The sequence below is a fragment of the Schistosoma mansoni genome, chromosome 1 (assembly GCF_000237925.1).
Source record: "Schistosoma mansoni strain Puerto Rico chromosome 1, complete genome".
Lineage (NCBI taxonomy): Eukaryota > Metazoa > Platyhelminthes > Trematoda > Strigeidida > Schistosomatidae > Schistosoma > Schistosoma mansoni.
Window position 1 is genome coordinate 55,569,036 of NC_031495.1, and position 14,899 is coordinate 55,583,934.

Sequence of the window (14,899 nt, forward strand, 5' to 3'; positions counted from 1 at the left end):
TTACGTCTTATTACAAACCAAATCTTCCTTCAACTGCTGTGTAAAAAAATTTGGAGTCTTCACTCTTCTTAGTGCAGCATATTCAGGTTGGGCCACATTCATTTATGGGTAGCCTAAAACTAGGCTCTGTGATTAATTAAATTATTGACAACCGTAGGATATAGAATCTATGTAATACACTACTTTTTTTCCTATTATTACTTTTAAGGTTTACGTTTCTTATTCCTACTTAAGCAATTAAGTTAGAGTATTGGGACTTTTGAAAGCTATTTATTCGTACCGGAATTTAAAAAAATCATATGCGTCGATTATGGTTGAGTTCTTTAGTATTATTGTAGTGAACAAGAACACGAGTGGGAGCAATCATGCATTTTCATACCGATTGCGTTCCGTTCCCATTCTTTTCTTAACGATCGTCTACTGAAATACATTCTATGCCTGACCATCGTTATATATTACTCATGTGGATATAAGTAACTCATGCCACATTATTTCCCTGTGACTGATGTATGAACATGTGTTTTAATCGGAGGATGGTGGGAGTGTGTCGGTAATAAATGACAATACCATTTGTTATTATCTTTATGGACGTACCTTCCGAAATTTAACTACTGAAGACTGTCTTTATTTGAGCAACCGGCTGTGACAACATTATTCATCACAAATAAGGTTTTCGGAACTCGCGATAATTTTTTCCTCAGAATCTGCATTTCATCATTCAACTGTTATCTTAAGCAAGCAGATTGTTTTCTGAGTCTATTTAAATGTAAGAATTTGCTGTTTGATGACCAGTATAATTGCGGTTAATAGGCTTGAAGACTATCCCATAAAATAATGCAATGCGATGATATGGATTACGAGCTGTATCATGTATATAACCTGTAACAGTCAACTATACGAAGTATCTGTAGTCTAAAAATCTTGTGAGTTATTCTATAAGTTTGCCAATTTCCATACTGTATATTTCATTCTATTACTTGTCACCATGTAGGTAATACATTTATATTTCTGTTCTATCTACTAGACTTTGATAAGCCAGGTCTGCATTTGCATTTTCTAAAAAAGTTCATTGTAATTTTTCAAGTATCTCATACTCTAACCCACTAGTTCTCTTTATACCAGTTTAGAATGATCTTTCATCAACAACCAAGAAGCTCCCACCAAATAGTTGGCTTTTTAGTGGTATTCATTCTCAAAGCACAAATCTGCATCTGAAAATTACAGGTTTTTGTAGAGGATTTCGGTAAATCACATTTTAGTTAAGGAAATAAAACCACAAAGTAAACTATTTGATCTAGATTTTTAAACTTTCTAAGAACGTCTTTCTATCTATCTTATACAGACATTAAAAGAAATTACATGGTTCGTTGTACGCAGTTCTATCTTGGCACATCTAACTGATAGTGGTCATAATGTAGATAAATCGAAATCATTTCGAGTGATCTATCGTATACCTCCAACATTTCCCAACGGAGTTCGTTCCCGTCTCCTTCATATAGCAGAAGCCATAGGAATTCGTACATTTCACCCCAATTTATGTGTACAGAATAAATTTGTAACCCCCTTATCCCTTCTATGGCCGGACATAACAAATGACATTATTATTATTATTATTATTTTAAATTTTATTTTTTAATTTTTTATCATTTGTTTGTAATTTTCCACCTCTTTCCGTTTGTATTCTTCACTATCTAATTAATAACATACTTATTATTACGTAATGATTTTAATGTTTTGTGATCACTATTCTAAGCCTATTTACCCATGTTTGATCTCCTATTTCCAATGTTTAACTATTGATAAGACTTTTGTTATCGTAATTCAATATTCTTGCTACTATCAGTACACCTGTCTTCCCACTATCGACTTGTACTTTTACCTTTTATGCTCGGTGACGTATTCTATATCATTGTGATCATTGACTCAAATAGCCTTGATTGGTCTAAAACGTATTCGTATAAATATTCATGTATATTAGAGTAAAGCTTGATGACGATCTAATTGAAAACAATTGTTCGCTTTTATATATGTTATTCTAATACACAATAGTAATATGATGAAAATGCCGACCGTTGCTGCTACCCTGACGTGGTGGTTGGGCTTGCCTATCGTGATGAAGCAATCGAGCTATGCTGGCTGGAACAATCGTTCCTCGAGGTCCTACCATGCCAGACAGGTCGGTTGAAGAGCGGTACGACTAAAAGCAGCAATCCCAAGGTCCGAAGGCGAAGTCGTACTGCCGACTGTACAGAGGTGTGACGGCAGTAAGGTGTTTCCTTCAGACAACCAGCATGACAGCGATGCTGCCTTCCCACAAGAAGGGGTGGGGTTAGAAATGGTCGACCCTAAGAATGCACACCTCGCCTTATCCCACGGATTTCCGTCTCCGGCGGTAAGGTCCTTTGAAGAACGGAGCTAACACGTCAAAAATCCCCCACAAAAAAGCCGTGCGTGACCGGCCTCAAGCAGTTGTCCCTTGAGCACTGCGGTCACGCTCCCAGGTCGTTAAGACCAACACTAATCCGACTTCTTTTTTAGGTCCCTCAAGAAATACCCTTCCACGGTGTGGGCGGCCGGGAAGTGATATTAGCCCTCATACCCGTAACAGCACACGAGACCAAGTTGGTCACATTCAAAAAAGTATGATGAAAAAAGATTTAAATAAAAGATTAAACAATTTCATTAAAAATTTATTTTCATTATATAAATAATATTCTACACTATAAAATTTTATCACTGTGCATCATAAACAATAAACTAAACTGTATAATTGAAATTGTGAAAGATTTAATAATAATAATAATTTTTGTTTACAATTATTTGTATATAATATGTATATGTATATATGCTTATAAACATAGGATCATTTATTGATCTGCTTTTTTTCCTTATTTTACTTTACTTTTCTTTTTTTTCTCTTTTTTTTAAAAAAAAACACATTTTTCATTCACTAAAACAAGTACTTGAATGAAAGACAGTTAAATGGAAACAATAAAATTCTGACAAAAAATATATATTCAGTAAAAATATTCATTGTTTATTTTAAGGATAAGTAAATTGCAATCCAATAGTGTCTACTAAAAACGTATATATATATATATATAGTGGAATATGAATTCATTACACTGAATTGAAAGAAAAGAGACCGTAGGTAAAACAGATTATGGTGATTGGTTATATATATTGAAGCTGCCCAAATGTCAATTTCATATAATCACATGTTTAATTTAATATTACAATCTCAATATATTATAATTTATGTATTTAAATCTTTTATTCGTTGGCTGTATCCGTAATGGATACTGTTCAACAAAGAAGTTACACAATTATAAACACCTCTGGTTTTAGAAAATGATTCATGTTTTATGTTCTTCAAGTTTTAAAGTCATTGGTTGATTCATTGATGATGTAGTAACAGGTGTTGTTGTTGTGACTAATTTTTGATAAGCTAAATGTTGTTGTATAATCACTGTTCTTATTAAACCTGGTAGTGCTCTTAATTGTTCCTGTAAATGAAAATGAAAGTTTATTATTTTTTTTTACTGTAAATCTTTGTAATCTAATAAAAATTAAAAAAAACAAGAACAATAAAACTGGAAATAAATTATGTTACCGTTCATGCTGAGTCAACGTTGGTGGACACGGAAAGTCCACCTAGGCGAGTTGGAAAACCCTGATTCCAAACCAATGGTGCACATAGGCTCCAGTATCCTGAGGGAACAAATGGCGTATGAATCAATCGTTGGTCACCGGCTACCATGGGACTGCATCTCCTCACGATGTTCCACTGCCTTGTGGATCAGACTTTTAGGTCAAAGGCTCCGGGTGTGGCACCCTAGGAAAACCACCGGCTTCAGTTTGGGCACCTGGGCAGCATCACAGCCCTCACACAAATCGAACGAGATTTGTGCGACGCATATGTAATCGGTGCCCTTTGTACCAATATTTATGTGTGCAAATAAATAAATTCTTTTTTTCTATTCGATTTAATCGGATTACCCTGGTTACCATGAATCATCTTAAAAATTGATATTCGAACTTGAATTTTAAGTTCGTCATTAAACGATTTAGGTTTTCTCTTTTTTTGTCGTTATGTCATTCATAATACTAATAAGTAGTATAATTTCATTTCAAAATATTGAAATAAAAACTTAGGTTTAAGCATCAGAAATGCTCTTTCCTATAAATTTTCATTATATGCTAAGGCTATAAATCCAAATTAATTTCATAATCTGTAGTTTTAAATGACATATTTACTTTAAATTTGGCAATTACTTTTGGAACACTAATATAGACTGATAATTTGATGAAAATGTATTGAAAAGAATATTCTTTGTACATTGATCTGTGTTTTTAATATGATGGAAATTTCTGGATGATTAAAATATGTAATTTCAATAGTTAAAATTATGAGTCAATTGAAGCTAGACCACCATGGAAAACCTGAGAGCACTGGACGGCGGTTTCGTCCTATTGTGGAACTTCTCGGTAGTACGCATCTACGATTCCGCCTCGCGATATTCGAACCCAGGACCTAACAGTGTCACGCGCGAGCGTTTAACCTCTAGACCACTGAGCCGGTATCTAACGGTGTTAATGTCTAACTTCAAGCGATCCACGAAACTGAGTGACATATCCATCATTTCTCTTCAGTGAGTTACTACCTCACAGCAGACCCGGTTTTTCATGGTGATCTAGCTTCAATTGACTCATGATCTCAACTGTTGAAATTACTATAATATCCACAAAACCCCTGTTAAGATTAAAATATGACAATTTCTTGCCTTATGCTGTATACTACTTAGATTTTCTCAGCAGTTTTATTCAGTGCGTATAAAAAGTACTTATGTTTGATGAAGATATACCATATAACTAAATAACACTACGTGATTGATGAATAATTATCATTGAATAAAAAGTGGCTTTGAAAGTCCAAGTGGTTAGGTCACAGATTTGATCTATTTGAAGGGAAAATTTGCCCACGTTGTTATGTAACCCTCTAAGGTAAAATAGCTTCATGTACATAAACCAGTTATTAGTGTTTTGATTTTTCTGAAGCAGTAATTAATTCTATTTATTAGTGGTAGGGTGTTAGAACTTGCCTATGCCTGTTACTTCTTGTAAGGCATCAACTGCCGATCAAAGATCTTGAACCAACTCTTCCCTGTACTCTTCTTCCCAGTTATTCCCAAGTGGTAGAAGTAGGAATAATGTTTTTAAACATGTCGAAACATTGTTATTGTTAACAGACAGACCTTAAAATATTTTTGCTGTATACTTCATAAGTAGCGAAAATGTTAGCATAGAATTTCAGAAACCACGCAACTTAATATCCCAACTACTTATGATAATTAACATCAACTGTACAAAAAATGCAGAAACTATAGTTCAAAGGCCTATTCGATAACTCTGTGATTTCTTGTGGGAATAAGTCCTTAGTGGGTCTTCTTTTCAGAAATTTATAACGAATATTCCATTTAACATTTTTAGATCAATCTACGGGGAACGAATTTTATCAGAATTATATGATATATGAGTACAATACATTTGGTACAGTCTGATCGCAAACTTATTGGTTAAGGCATTTATTTATAGAAAATAAAGATTAACTAGATAAACCGAAATGTAAAAGAAAAATAGAGATAATAAAGAAAGCATCTGGACAACACTGCTCTTTAAATAATGTCTACTTATTTGAGAAGTATTTTCAACAGAATTTCTTGAGTAAATATCAAATTCAGACATTTAATTTCTCGATTTATTAGATCCTCTAACCTTCGAACTTCAGTGGAGTGTTTTCCCCTGTACATTCTTTCCTTCTTGGTCCGAATTCTTTTTAATTGTGGGGAGGTGAGTCGATCAAGACTTAGGAAAATAGTTTCAGTGGGACAATAAACTTCAAAGCAGAATTTAAGATACCAGGCGTGCTTTCAAATTAGTCATTCGTAAATAAATCTCAGTTCGTCATATGAAACATAATTTTCAGATCTTGGATATTTTCTTCTGAGTAAATTCCAGTGTCTAACTTTCTTTGCCTAATGTAAGAGTGTAGTATTTCCAAGCTTACCACATCCTTTAGAGAGAACACAAATAATATAATGACAGGACCTAAGGAATCGAGCACGTTTACTAGTCACATGTATTCCCGCATCGTTGAGGAAAATTAAATGTAAGTGCTCGTCCGAACGAGTGGGGAAAACGAATACATTTTGATGACTCGGTGATGAAACAATCACGTTAATTTATATCACCGCATATAATTTAAGGTCAATGATTCAAGGGAGTAACAGCGAATTCACTGAATTTACCAACGAAAACAGACAGTGCAAATGAGGTGCAGTCCAGAGTCACGTCAATGTTGGTAACATAAACATAACTATACTTGTTCAAGTGCTTTAAATGCCATATTAATGTTTAGCTGTCTATAAAATCGTTTGAAAACTTAAAACGTGCAAATTAGATTTACACCAGTCCACATTTATAAATGTAGCTATACCACCACTATACGTCTGCATATTGCTTGATCGATCCTGAAGATAAATATTGAAACCATGTAGTGATACTGAACAACTGTCATGTAAATCATTCAATCGATATCCTTGAATTGTGATGGCACCATAACCAGAGTACATGTTTAAACCTGGTAGGAACTGAAGATAGAACACCTTGCCAATTAGTGGTCGGCAGATGGAATTTAGCAGCTCAGTAATCGATATCTTATTAGCGTTTATTCTTTTCAATGAGTATTCCCAGCCATTGAGATGTTTCGACTGCACTTTGTTGTACCTTGCAAAGCAATAAGTCGTCAACTTTTTATATACACACTTGAATAGGCTGTGCGCTTATTGAAGGTAATTGATCTAACGAAACAAGCAAAAGTGATAACTTGTTGAAATATTCAGATAGTATGAGTAACAGGTATCCCAGAAATTCAAACAGTCCACTAAGTAAGTGAATCATAGAATATTGTGATTAGACTTGAGATTTTTCCTTTGTTGGCGTTTTGATTGATCTGGATTGTTGGGTCTTTGCAAATCATTTGAGGTTTTTTGTTGTTAATGGTTGACTTGTTATTTTTCATTGAACTCGTTTGTTAATATTATTTGACTTGTTTTAAATCTAGGAATTCGCTGTTAACTAATTGAAGATAGTCGATAGGAAACCACAGGCTTAGGTTAGGTGTTGAGCGACATGACGTGTGTGCTGCCCTGAGGGATATGATTTTGATTGAGATTCATAATTGGAGAAATGGATTGAAGACCATCTAGATTATATTCCTCGTTTAGCCTAGGTTAGCCTATGTTCTATCTATAAGCAACCAACTAACGATCATTTAGTGTAACAGATTCTACAGTTGTCTTTCCATATATGACATCTGGTAATGTCTTCTAAAGACAAATTTCTTCCGTTAGTGAACAATATGTTTTAATGATTTATTGTCAGGATTATTCTTGATGAATAGTATGGTAAGTCTATTTGTGGTGTTAACAGCTGATTTTGTTTTTTTTTAAATAAAGATGATTATTGCCTAATTAATATAATTTATGACCTTCGTAAAAGTACGTAGCACTCAGCTTGTGTATATGGTGGAAATATACAAGATACAAAACTTAACACGTATAAATGAAATATAACACAAAAGGTAATCAAATTCACCAACTGACCTGTACTTTTATCAGTGATGATTCTAGTGTCTCCATTCTGTGTTGTAGACAACCCTGTTCCATTCGTAAATCAGTAACAATTTCATAAATGTTTGTCTGAGTCTAATAATAATAATAAGGTTAAAACAAAAATAATGTGTTACGATGCGAGAATTACTGAGGACTTGAACAACCGTGAGCATAAGATTATCTTGAAACCAATCAAGCATTTTGTCTTTATCAAATAACTAGACATTAACTGCCTATATTTTCTTGTCGAGGAGTTTTGTTATGAAATTTGATAATTATTTACGACGTTTAAAAGTATCTGCCCTTGTATCCATGTTTGTACATATTTGTCCAGTTAATGTTTTGGATCAAATAGGAAATGTGACAGAAAATGTATTCCATCCTAGTCATGATTGGGAATTTTGAGACAACCCATTAACTAATCATTAAATACTAACCAATATCATGCTCTCTAAGTGAATCTTCTTCATCTAGATTGTGATAAAATTAATAATGTAAGAAATTGACATTGTTTACTTTTCAGTGACTAGTTCATAGAATTTAGTCTCAGATAAGTGTTACTTCCGCTCTTGAATTCTACGCTAATCGGCATAATTTTGAATCCCTCAATAAATAAACAGTTTAGGTTCATATGTAATGGTTTTCTACACGTCGTAAACCATTATGAATCATGTTATATAAAACATGCAAAGACGGTGCTGTACTCTGTGAACTGTAGTCTAGATATCCTAACAATTATTTGAGTTGTCTGAAATTTAAACCCATGATTCTGGATGATTGAATACTAATCAATAACACTACTACTGCTTCTACTACCATCATTACTATTATTACTGCTATTCATTTATGTTAATTGTGATAGTTTGTAATGTTAATGAATAGTTGATTATATACTTCAAGTGTTGCTGAGAATTTATCGTATTACAATACGTTTTCCTATACTTCGTTTTGATTTTCCATGCTGATAAAGTAAAGAGAGTAAACCACAGAAAAAGATTTCAAAGTAGTTGGGATTCATTAATGAATATATACAATCTTGAGGATAATGATATCATTTCTGAAGATTTAGGCCCATTTAACTGTATGCGAAAGTTGGAAGCACTGAACGGCCATTTCGCCTTATTATGGGACTCCTCAGCAGTGCACATCGATGATCCCGCCTCGCGAGATTCGAACTCAGGACTGTTCAGTGCTTCCAAGTTTTCCATGGTGGTCTAACTTCAATTGACTCATGATTTCAACTATGAAAATACTGACATCTCCACAAAACCTCTTCGGATGTATGCAAAAGATCAAAACTGAACTGTTCATAATTATATATAAATGGTTACTTAAATTATAAGAAATTGATAACCATTTTGACTATATACTTCAATCTACTTATTTAAATTTCAATAATCAAGTGATAATAATATTTATCCATACTTAAATTGTAAAGAAGGTCATGTAGAAAAAAAAAACAACTTATAATATGTAACTAAAACTTGTCATTTTGATCCATTCATTACTTTAACTCAATTTTATGAGAGATATGAAAAACCATCAAGATTAATTGTTTTATAACATTGATCAAGTTTTTCCTTTTTTTTTCTTTTTTTTCTTAAATTTTAAAACAATAAACGAGTGTAAAATACATTTTTTTTGATCATCAAATGCTTTTTTCAAGCATGAATTTTATTCATGCAAAAATTCAATTTAAAAGTAGGTCAGAGATAAAAGATTTTTTTGTTTTACAGAAAAGAATAACAACTAAGTTTTGTTCAATGAGTAGGTTGTTAAGTAATGGTACACAATTTAATTCTTTATAATGGTTGTTTTTTTTCAACCCTTAAAAGAATATGATGATACTCTATGGATTTTAGTTTAAGTTATTCATAAACTGATATGTCTAATCATAAAATTATTTTCCCTTAAAATGTGTAACTGTTTTTGTTTTGTATTCAAAAGTAGTATGAAATACGTGACTTTTAAAAAGTTTGAATTGAGCAGTTGTTAAAATGTTTATAAGTAGGATAAGTTTAAGTAGTGTATTTCTATTCTAAGTTTTGATTAAATAAAACAGATTTGGGCTAAAAAATTTGGGAATTATTCTCAACAAGGGAAAGTAATCGTTAGTGGTAGGAATAAAACATAGTGGAACAAAATGAATGTCTCCTTCATAACATTTCTTTGAGTCATTTAATCAGTTGTATTAGATTCCATCATACCATACTTTCAGACAGACATTCTAACTGATATGTACGTGGACATTATATTTCAATAGCTCACTAATTTGTGATTAATAATTTATCTTGAAGATAATTTTCATAGCTTACAGCAACTACAAAATAGGCAAAAAATAACTTATTTCAAAGCTATTCTCATAAAAAATGTACACTATCTATTTCAGGAGTGGAATACGACTTACAAACGTCCAGCTATTTGGTCAGAATTCAATGATTTACACTTTTCAATTTTGTTAACTTTTCTGTATAACTTGGCCTTTATGCAAACATCATCCATGTTCATTCAGAATTAAATTAAATTAACGATTGATTTTTAATTGACCGAAGTGAGAGTGAATGAGTTATTAATTTTCAACCAACCGACTAAATGATATCATATTTACGTCAACGTATATGTGGCTAAATGATTAGATTTTTAATGTGTATTGTTTTGATTTCCATTTGTTTGACCTTACTCGTTACAATCTTCTATCAAAATTGTAACATTTTTACATAAGAACTTTCATTTGAATTCGATCAGATAGTCTCACAGTATTTGGGTGTGACTGGATGACCTCTTTTGTATAAAGTTTACCAGAGAACCATGTACTTATTTATGTTCGATAATTTTGATGTTTGATTATATTTCCTTGGAAAAAGCTTGGACTAGATTGCCAGATGAAACATTCCATTTACTTCAAATCCATTCGCTGAGATTTTACAGATACATTCTTTCTCCTCAATGTAGCATTTTCATTTCAAAAGCCAGTTAGCGTTGAAAAATGGTTAAGTATCTAATTAATCAGCTTTATATTTATTTGACCTACGTTTTGATTATTTCTGTCACTTGTAGTACAAGAAAATTTAAAGTGTGAAGTTAAAGAAATCTACTTTTGAGAATTCTTAAACTTGTAGAAAACAACTTTCCTGTATTTTTATTGGTTTATGGGCAATACCAGATAACAACAAATGCAATTTTTAACCAAAAATCTACAGAGTTATTGATTGTTCGATTGCGTTTTATATTTATAATGTCAAAAAACACTAGTCTTAGTGGCAGATAATGACATGATTAATTTTAAGGAATTAGATTATTCATACTTTTGTGATGAGAGTCAGTCAGCTACAACATAGGACCAGGCACACATATGCATCGGTCCAAGTTGCCACACCTCATTAACACAACAAGATGAACACCGAATTCATAGAAGTAGTTAATTTAGTGGTGGTAATATATAAAATAAAGGTTGTATATAAGGATATAGTACGGGAGGAAAGACAGATATGATGTAGTTTTAATCTTAAGGTGATAGGAAATAGTAATTGGTTGATTATGTTGATAGGGTCAACAAGTGGAGAGCTAATAAATTATGACTTGAAGAGTTCACTGAAAATAGAATTTGAAGTTCTTTCGGCTAAATCAGTAAATTATACAAATAAGGATTTTACTATGTATTAATACTTTATAGAAGAAATGTGGATTCTTTTTCAGTAAACAGCATATTTTATTCATGAACCTCTCCGGATAAATGCCTCAGACTCTTTCCTTGGACACTTCCATATTGATTAATATTCTCATTTGTTTAATTGTGAGGTGAAGAACTTATAACAAATGGATAATAATTTATAGGTTTATACATAACATTGTAGGAAATAACTTTTATGTCTGAAATACAAATTTAAACTTATTAAGCTCTCTTAGTATTCAACACAGTTAATAACCTAATAAAATGGATTAAGATGTCATAATCATTATTTTCTTTTTCAACTAATATTTTGTTTTAAACAGAACAAACTTATTGCCTCTATTTGTGTATTCCCATTGTTGATAAGCGTAGTGGATCTCACAGTTTTAAAGTTAGTTTTATAAATATATTAACACTGGTCTTATTTTGAGATGGTGAAGAAGATTTGTAGCTTAGGTGGATGATTTTGATGGATTTTTGTTCTCTGAGCTGGATGACAGACTTAAGGTCAACAGGAACCAATCGATATCGAGGTGCACAGGACAAGCTGTGAACCACATATGGAGAAATTCAAACACTTCACTTCTACCCGAAGTTTTTGCTGATGATGTCGTTCACTAGGACGATGAAAGCTCCACGACCAAACCATCCAGCTCAGAGAACAAAACTCCATCAAAAACTGGTTTTATTAGTATCTCGGTCTTGTAAATCTAATGAAATTGATCCATGTACTTTTTAAGTTGGACATTTATTAAAAGACGGTCTATTCAAGATATAGTCCACTCACACAGACGTGGACTTATATATTTACAATGTGAACAAATTATAAAATAATCTCCACAGTAGTCTATTCTGACGACATATCCACTAAAAACTGAAATATAAATAAACTTCTGAACTTCTACTAAGAATCTGTTACCAGTGAAATTTAAATATATCGCGTCTAAGATAGATAATTGTCACTTTGAAAAAGCAGTCATTGTATTTCAAACCAATGATCAAATTATATTGTTATCAACATAAGACCTAAAATATTTTTAGTTTGATTTTGATTGAGATCTTCAGCGATAATTTTTGAAGGGTCTTTGAGAAACCAATTAAATAATACCACCTAGTACTTTTTCTTTGATTCTTTGATTACTAACAGTCCTTATTGAAAATAAAATCCGAATAAAACATTGAAAAATGGTTTAGAAATATAGCTCAAATAACTATATCATCATCTTCCATAAAATTTCATACTGATTTTATAAGTAATGATTAATCATAAAAATAAGTATCACAGAAACTAAATAATCTTGAAATGCTCCGTTTATAAGAGAAAAGAATGTGAAAAATTCCATCCCTTCCAATTCAGTGCCTAATTTGTTTTAAACCACACTATAATAATAACGCCCTAATGAATTGGGACAAGATTGATTTGTAAGTGTTTGACCTTGAAGTAAATACTGATCATTGCCATTGATACCCTGCTTTGTATGACGGTAGAATAATGTTTATCTGTTATTTATGATAACGGAATGAAACTGATATGGTTATTCAAGAAACAAAACAGGATTTCCGAAGAAGTTTTATTCATTACCCATTTATTAAATAACATCTACAGTAATCATGAACTAACAGTTCTTAATGAATCGAATATATCTAGATAACTTGGTTGAGGTTAGACATTAACGCCATTGGATGCCGGCTCAGTGGTCTGTCGGTCAGGTGCTCTGGCGCGAGACTGGTAGGTCCTGGGTTCGAATCTCGCGAGGTGGGATCGTGAATGCGCACTGCTGAGAAGTCCCATAATAGGACGAAACGGCCGTCCAGTGCTTCCAGGTTTTCCATTGTGGTCTAGCTTCAATTGACTCATGATCTTAACTATGTAAAATTTAACCAACTTGACTGATAAATATAACTCATCCTTAAATTAACTATTTGTTTTTTTTCATTTTCTTAAATAGAAATCAATCGGCAACCATTGAAAATTAGTAGCATATCTCCTACTTATTAATTTAATGTTAGTCCGTGACGAAAACTACTTTTTTTTAAAAAAAACTCAATAAATTTTAATAAACTATTTGATTATATAAACAAATGAATAAAAATAATTAAAAATTCATTTATTTAAAAAAAAATAAAAATAAATGAGTCGATTAAGTTTCTTTATTTTCATCATATTGAACAAACAAAAAAAACAGTTTTCACTATTTAAAAAAAATTAAATAATAAGCTGAAAAAATTAAATCATAGGATAGATCATTTCAAGTAAATCCCTAGGAATCTGGAAGCGCTGGGCGATTGTTACGTCCTAGTAAAGGACCCCTCAACAGTGAGCATCTATGATCGCGCTTGCGGGATTCCAACCCAGGACTTTCGGTATAGACGTATGAATTCACGTAGTCAATACTACGATTTTCTCAAAAAAAACCCTTTCTGATAATAATTACCTAAGATTTTGATTTGATATTCTTTTTTCTTCAATGTAATAATCATTTTCTGTAAAAAATTTGTAAACCTAAAGTTTACTAGAAAGCTATAGTCTAATATTAAAAATAAACATTTCCATTTGTTGTTCGTCGATTGAACCACATGTCTTTTTTAAGAAAATTGAATATAGTTGATTCTGTTTTGATTTCATTTGTTTTTATGAACTGATATGTAATAGTGAAGTATGGTAAATCAAGATGTATATTGGAGAGCACTGTTTTTATTTTGGTTCGAGAAATACACTAATACTTTTCGTATATGTCTGGATATAGGATGATAGCCAAAATTTCTGATTCACTTACTGTGAAAAATGTTTGAAGACAATCGATTTATAATCTAATGGTCCCTACCTTGAATATCAGATGTTCAAATATTCACTGGCAAAGTTAGTTGATCAAGGAAAACTCAGTGCTTATTAATATTCAGTGTAAATCGCTCACAACGCCAGTATAAGCTAATCTTTCTCAATTATTTATCGGGTCAGGAATTTTTGCCGAAATCCGTCAGAATTAAAGTCCTTCAAATGACAGGAGCAGTAGCTACTCGGACTAAGAAAATCAGAGTTATGTGTATAGAGGAAATATCTTCAACAGCTTTTCTCACCTTGGCAAATCTCAGGGCCAATTAATCAATAGTAATCTTAAATATTGTATGACCTAACAAAAATTATTGCACTCACAACATCCCGTAACGAAACATGATTTTCTGTATGGGGTTGTAAAAATTGTTGAGTTTCATTGAAATCATGAACCCATCTATGTTGGACCAACGTTGAAAACCTGGAAAAAGTGGACTCCCATTTCAGTCTATTATGGGACTTCTCATTAGTGCACATCTACCCACTCCACTCTATTATTTCTTATTAAATTTATATAACTTCATTAATAATATAGTCTTCCATTAATTCTTTTATCTGATTTGTAGTTGCACTATTATTTCTCTCACCCTACCTGACCCATATTTATTCTGATCCTGAATCTAATACTTTCATTCAACGTATAATCTGATTCAAGTTAATGTTGTATAGTAGTCATCTCAAAACCTTAATTTTGTATGTTTTAAAGGTTATGGCTTTTGAATA

General features: G+C 32.1%; 1 protein-coding gene across 1 annotated transcript in view; it reads right to left on the reverse strand.

The window, feature by feature from the left end:
• Positions 1–3,356: 3,356 nt before the first annotated feature.
• Positions 3,357–14,899, reverse strand: part of Smp_161450 (calcium-activated potassium channel) — a gene marked incomplete at both ends in the record, with an annotated part of 115,603 nt that continues 104,060 nt past the window's right edge. The window contains 2 exons of the mRNA XM_018794925.1: positions 3,357–3,506; positions 7,665–7,766. Coding sequence (XP_018649289.1) covers positions 3,357–3,506; positions 7,665–7,766 — 252 coding nt within the window. The remainder of the gene's footprint in view (positions 3,507–7,664; positions 7,767–14,899) is intronic.